Source organism: Hyaena hyaena, unplaced genomic scaffold, assembly GCF_003009895.1.
Source record: "Hyaena hyaena isolate Hyena2069 unplaced genomic scaffold, ASM300989v1 scaffold_14, whole genome shotgun sequence".
In the NCBI taxonomy this organism is placed as follows: domain Eukaryota; kingdom Metazoa; phylum Chordata; class Mammalia; order Carnivora; family Hyaenidae; genus Hyaena; species Hyaena hyaena.
This window is the reverse complement of record NW_024080646.1, coordinates 3,559,650-3,566,687: the sequence shown is the minus strand read 5'-3', so window position 1 is coordinate 3,566,687 and position 7,038 is coordinate 3,559,650. Positions and strand designations below refer to the sequence as shown.

At 40.7% G+C, this 7,038-nt stretch overlaps 1 protein-coding gene across 2 annotated transcripts in view; it reads right to left on the bottom strand.

The window, feature by feature from the left end:
• Window positions 1-4,158: 4,158 nt before the first annotated feature.
• Window positions 4,159-7,038, bottom strand: part of ANKRD29 (ankyrin repeat domain 29) — a 50,808-nt gene continuing 47,928 nt past the window's right edge. For both annotated transcript variants that reach the window (XM_039217622.1, XM_039217629.1), the window contains one exon: window positions 4,159-6,328. In XM_039217622.1, coding sequence (XP_039073553.1) covers window positions 6,248-6,328 — 81 coding nt within the window. In that variant the 3' untranslated portion in view covers window positions 4,159-6,247. The remainder of the gene's footprint in view (window positions 6,329-7,038) is intronic.

The window sequence follows — 7,038 nt, the reverse complement described above, 5'->3', positions numbered from 1 at the left end:
TGTGGGAAGAGGGAGTAATAGCAGCATTTCCCTTGTGAAAAATCAGGGGGTGAGGGGCGCCTGGGTGACTCAGTCAGTTGAGCATCTGACTCTTGATTTCAGCTCAGATCATGATCTCATGCTTTGTGGTATCAAGCCCCGACTTGGGCTCTGCACTGACAGCATGGAGTCTGCTTGGGATTCTCCTTCTCTCTCTCTCTCCCTCCCCTACTCATGCTCTCTCTCTCTCAAAATGAATAAACATTAAAATAAAAATAAAAACCAGAGGGTGAAGTCCTAGTGAAGGGAGGTCAGAAGACACCAGACAGAGAAGGAGGAATTCTCTCTGTTCACAGAGACAAAGCTGACGGGGCGTGTAAGAACCGAAGATCTTCAATTAGCTTCCTTCAATTGATAAAACATGACTTCGCTTATATTTTATTTATTTATTTTTATGTTTTATTTATTATTTTTGAGGGAGAGAGAGAGAGAAAGGCAGAGAGAAGGGGACAGAGGATCTGAAGTGGGCCCTGGGCTGACAGCAGAGAAGCTGAAGTCGGATGCTTAATGGACTAAGCTACCCAGGCACCCCAATTTCACTTGTATTTTAAAATTATCTTTAACGTATTGCTAAAAATAAAAGTGAGGACACCTGGAAAAGATTCTAAGACTTTCCAGACCTACTAATGCCTCAATGTAACTGAGCGTTAAGTACAGTTGGAGAGCCTGGAGAAACCCCTCTGTTTGTTTGGGTTTATCTCACTGTGCTTGGTATGCTAAGCGGACTGAGGACACAAGCTGGGCACTCAGCCAGCGGAACGGGAAATAAATTATTCTAATTTTTTCCTACAGAGCACATAACTTGTTTTGTGTGTGTGTTTGTTTTCCTCCATATGTTGAAGCACAGGTAAGTACAGGGCTTGAGCTGATGTTGGGCAATGGTGTGAGAAATCCTAACATGGTTCACTCTGGTCACAGCGGGGCCTCCACATAGTTCTATGCACTGATTTTTTAGCATCTTGTCCCAGTGAAATAACTCTCACTAAACCAATTGCCCAGCAGAGATGAAATGTGGTTTCTCTCATTTTACCAGGAAGGTAGTAAAACATTAACTCACAGGCTCATCGATGCTGCGCCACACAGATCTCAAATCTCTATCGTGTGGCACAAAGTGCAGGCCCACCTCATGTTAGTGTGCTTTGTTATATTATGCTTTACAGGTACTGCTTTTTTTTTTTTTTTTTAATAAATTGAAGATCTGTGGCAACCCTGTATTAAGCAAGGTTGATTTTTCCAACAGCATTTGCCTGCTTCCCGTCTCGTGTCACAATTTGGTAATGCTTGCAATATTTCAAACTTTTTCATTATTTGTTATGGCAGGCTGTGGTCTGGGATCTTTGATGCTGCTATTGTAATTGTTCTAGGGCGCCATGAACTGCTCCTGAATGAGACAGCTCACTTAACTGATAGATGTCATGTGTGTGTTGTGACTGCTCCCCCCACCGGCCATTCCCCCACTGCTCCCTCTCCTCAGGCCTCCCTGTTCCCTGAGACACAGTAGTGAAATTTGGCCAATTAATAATCCGATGGTGGTCTCTACGTGTTCAAGTGAAAGGAAGAGTCACATGTCTCTCACGTTAAGTCAAAAGTGAGCTACACTAAACAGGTTTTCAATGCAGATGAAACAGCCCTCTATTAGAATAAAATGCCAGCTAAGGCTTTCACAGCTCCAGAGGAGAAATCAATGCCTGGCTTCAAAGCTTCAAAGGACAGGCTGACTCTCTTGTTAAGGGCTACCGCAGCTGGGGACTTTAAGTTGGAGCCAATGCTCATTTACCATTCTGAAAATTCTAGGGCCCTGACGGATGATGCTGAATGTCTTCTGTGTGTGCCCTATAATTGGAACAGCCAAGCCTGGATGACAGCACATCTGTTTACAACATAGTTTACCAAATATTTTAAGCCCCTGTTGAGACCTGATGCTCAGAAGGAAAAGATTCCTTTCAAAATATTGCTGCTTATTGACAGTGCACCTGGTCACCCAAGAACTCTGATGGACTATGAGATTGTCACTGGCATGACCCCCTGACCCGCTGAACTTAGGAAACTCCTAGAAACTTCTATCAATTTCATCTTTTAGAAACTAACAAATTGCCGGAACAGGAAAAGAAACATTTGAGTAGATCCCAGGACTTTGCCTGCTCAGATGAATCAGAAATGCCCTACAAATTTACCTCAGCTTGTCATTTTTATTTTAATGTTAAAAGCTCCTCTGAATATTCATCCCAAGCCCTTGTAAAAGGAGCCTGCTTACCCCTGTTTGAGAAATCATTCCACATGATCTCTTTATTTGTACAAATAGGAGTTTGTAAAGGAATCCCACCTGGTGCGGTCTGTCCAAAACTCATCAGGGAGTGGACCCACATTGGTTAGGTAACAAGATGAATTGTTTTTTCATGACTGCTAACACAATATCCATTCTGCAGCCTATGGATCAAAAATAATTTTGGGGCTCCTGGATGGCTCAGTCAGTTAAGCATCTGACTTTGGCTCAGGTCATGATTTCGTGGTTCATGGGTTTGAGCCCTGCGCCAGGCTCTGTGCTGACAGCTCAGAGCCTGGAGCCTGCTTTGTCTTTGTCTTCCTCTCTCTCTGCTCCTCCCCCACTCGCACTCTGTCTCTCTCTGCTACATCCATGGCTTCATCTGGACCACTCTCCTTGCTTTTCTCCACTGCAGAAAGCAAACCCCCAAGACTGGAGAACAGCACCGAGCCAATGCAATGCAGACGTTCTCTCCCAAAGCCAGTTTCCTCAGCTGCAAGAGGTGGATAACGATAATACCTATTTCAGAGAGTTGCTGTCAGGGGTAAATGAGAAAATGCAGATAAACTTTGTGAGATTATCTACGTAAAGTGCTTAGCACCTAACAATCCTTCAACAAATGTTAGCCACTGTTTCTAATGTTGGTATTAATGACCTACAGACTGCATCTGGTCACCACCTGGGAGGCTCAGCCAGCTCTGGCACTGAAACCACTTTGTGGAATTAGGCCCTCCATTTCCCACCCCTATAATCTGCAGTGCAGGCCCACCCCAAAATGCACCTCTGTTGGGATTCCAAGTAGCTTGTCATTGGGGGTGCCCTTGTCCTTTGATGAAGTGTCCCCACGTGGGAGAAAGAGGAGACATAGCTTTCTTGTGGTTGCAGAGGGGTGTGCAGCAGGGGAGGAAGCTAGGATGGTCATGGAGTTCTCCAGATTCCTGAGGTTACCGCTGCAAATATTTGGAGTTGTGCAAAACCATCAGTGAGTTCAGATAAAAAAAAGCCACTGCAAAGGACTAAAGAGCCAACAGCATCACAGGCTATGAAAATAGAAATTAAGACACACACATACACACATAGATCAATATATGAGGTGACAGATGTATTAACTAACTAGGTGATGGGAATCCTTCCACAACGCCTTTGGATATTGAACCATCACAATGTACAATTAAAACTTTCTATTTTCAGTATCTTCTGTGACTATACCAGGAATTTTTGTCTGAATGAAAAACCTTATGGGATCGTTACCAAAGTTCTCCACAGTTGAAATAATGAAATCATTAAGCTTAAAGTCTACTCAGAATGCCAAATGTCAATATATTTATCAACAAACTGAGTTATTAACTCTAAAATTCCATGCTATTAAAAACCACACAGAAACAACTTCTGTTTAAAAACAAATAGGAAAAGGCAGCAAAGGCAAGTTGGGTAGTACATTAAGTTTATTTTGAATTATAACATGGAATGTGTCATCAAACAAATGGAGATAATGAGCACTTTCGTGGTTCAATTAACAAACTATTTGCATAGTTATGTCTTAGGATGCAGAACTCATTGAATTGTGAATTAGATGAACATAAAATAAGAATCATCATAAAAAAAAGAACCATCTACCTGTGTGCAAAATAAATGCAATTTTACTTCAAATAACAGACTTTTGTTAGTTTTTGTTTTAAAACTTTTTAATGCTTCTTTATTTTTGAGAGAGAGCAAGAGAGACAGAGTGCTGGCAGGGGAGGGGCAGAGAGAGACGGAGACAGAATCTGAAACAGGCTCCAGGCTCTGAGCTGTCAGCACAGAGCCCAACGCGGGGCTTGAACTCAGGAATGGCAAGATCATGACCTGAGCCGAAGTCAGATGCCCAACCAGCTGAGCCACCCAGGTGCCCCTGTTTAGTTTTTGGTACATGATTAATACAATCATCTTCCCTGTTATCGGTAATGTCATAATCTCATCCAGACCAAACCTGATCCTTCTAAGCTAGAGACCTCTTACCTATAGTACAAAGCCCTCCATTAAATATTGCTAAAGCTACTGGACTCATTCTTACTGCTCTAATATTGATCAAGAACATCCACTTAAAACAATCTAACAAATAGGCCAAGGACAACAATATATCTTAGTGAAAACATGACATTTGTGATTTCACCCCATTTTGTCTCCTGGAACTTTGTTATCTGTACAATACTGTTTCGATTTATATCAGTGATCAGCAACCAGTTTTGGCCTAAGGGCTAGCAAAAGGGGAAAAATATAAAGATTTAAGGCTGCACTATTTTCCTCTTCAAAATAAACATAGCTTTATGAAATTCCCATGGAGGAAAGTGTTTATCTGTGCTACTTTGCTAAGTAAAAGAAAGTCAGGGAGGAAATTGGCACTGCTTTATAGTTACTAAAGAGTTTATGTCTGGGTGTTTTAGCAATACCGACAGATCTTTCTAAATTTTTATCCTGAAATTAGATTGCTGACTTGTATAGCTAGTCAGGCTCCAGGCATCCCTGGGGACCCTGTGGGTTGCTCATTACTGCCTTTGTTTGTGATATTGATTAAAATAAGTTGATTTCTGTTGATTGGTTATTTTATCGATCATAACAAACCTGAAGAGAATATCTTCTAATTTCCAAAATTATATTTGGTCATTTACTGGCTTACAGACAATGCTTTTAGTACCACTGCAAGTTGGTTAAAAAAAAAACTTTGGGGATTACATTTCCTTCCATCTTCACATGGAAACCAAAGCAGAAAATGAAAACTAAAGATGTATTTAAATAACAGAAATACCATCAATGTTTATTATGGTAACGACGATTTATTATGGAAAGACGGTTTAATTTTTGCGTGTGCAATTAGGCACTGACTGGGGCATTTAGACACCATTGATTATAAAGTGCATTGAACATAAATTTTGATTCCTCTCCAAGGAATAATTCAGTAAAACTCAGGTCTCTTTCTTGGAATCAATCAGCTCAAGAACATGCATAGATGAACACCTATTAATACTAATAACAGTCTTTTATTACTTATACTCCTGCAATATAACAGCAACATATTGCACTTGCATATATCACATTGTACCGAAGGACCCCAAAGTCATTATGTCAAGCAATGTGGTGCTGGAAGTTCAGGACTGCACAGCCTATTAAGTCTACTCAGTTATGGCAGGGAAAGCGGATTCCCAACAATAGAATCAAGATAAAAGCTCAAAGAGACAAGCCTCAGTTTCTCATGGCTTGTAAATTTCTGAGTTTCCAAAATTGCCACTTGCATCCCACTGTACCTACAATATCGATTCTAGGCAAAAATGATTTTTTACAGATTTGGAATAAGATGAAGATCAACTCACAAATAACCAATCTGTCTTTTTTATAGTTCAACAGCCCATCTTTGAAAATCACAGGGTGGAATGTCAGAAGTGGCTTTTTAATATAAATATGCACTTCACTGATTCAGAATACACATGGCTACAACCTTTGGGTAGCAGAAAACATTTTACATTGGAATGACATACCTGTATGTGTAAAACATGAGGGAGCTGTAACTTTTAGCACACTGACATTTAATGCAAAAACGAAAGTGCTTTGATTCACTGAAGGTCAGACTTCCAGTATTTTAAAGGCTTTATCATCTTGCTTAAACGTCTTCAAGGGTTTAAGTCTTAGAGTTTAACCGAGAGACCCAACTTAGTGCCGTATAGACTGAGTTTCTCTGGAATCCACAAATCTACCAGGCCCCACAGGAGTGGGGTCGCAGGCCAGCGTGAGAAGCCCACGTAAGTGACGGCAAGGGGTCCCTGAGCCTTTCTGTCCTTGGCTCAGGGCACAGAGCCTAGCTCTCCTCGGTCAGGGACCAGGGGGTTGGCATTTCCAACACTATTTGAAAAGCAACTTCTTTTTGAACGATGTGATTAGGGTTTCTATCTTTCAGTGAAATATGGAACTAAGTTAGCTCTTCCCGTGTCCTTTACTTCGGAGGAGATGCAGGATACGTTCGTTTTTGGTTAGTTCTGCCGGAAGCTCATTGGCCTGAGAGAAGAAGATAAGATAGGTATTAGTGAATTCCTACAGATGGGATGGTTTTAGGGACTCCAAAGAGGGATCCCTGACCCAAACTTGCTCCTCTGCTGGTGAACAACTTCACTGGACTCACTCTTATTTTAAGGCATTAAAGGTCTCCTTTAAGTGTCTAAATATCACCTATTATTTTCTTATGTCATCATTAGAGTTCTTTCTCTCTCTAAGCCATATTCCTTAGGACACTGTAATCTGGCAGCCAGGGTTCATGTATTATTATTAATCACTGTATCCTCATTTCCAGCACAATGCCTGGTGCATCTAGTATGTGCTCAGTAAAACTGGTAATGTTAAATTTGATAATTTACATTTAATTCATTTATTATATGGGGCACCCTGTCCGCTATGTGCTGCTGAGACACATTCTCTAGGCATTTATTTCATGAGTGAGTCCTTACCACATACAGCCAACGAGGGGCAGCGGTTCTCGAACTTTTTGGTCTCAGGACCTTTTTATGCTCTTAAAAAGTATTGAGGGCCCCAATGAGCTTTTGTTTTTAACTTATTAGAAATGAAAATAAGAACGTTTAAAAATATATTAATTCATTAAAAATCATAAATCCACTACAGGTGAACATAAATCGCATTTATGAAAAACAATGAAATTTTCAAAAACAAAAAGGTTAGTGAGAGGAGTAGTATTATTTAACTAATTTGCATAT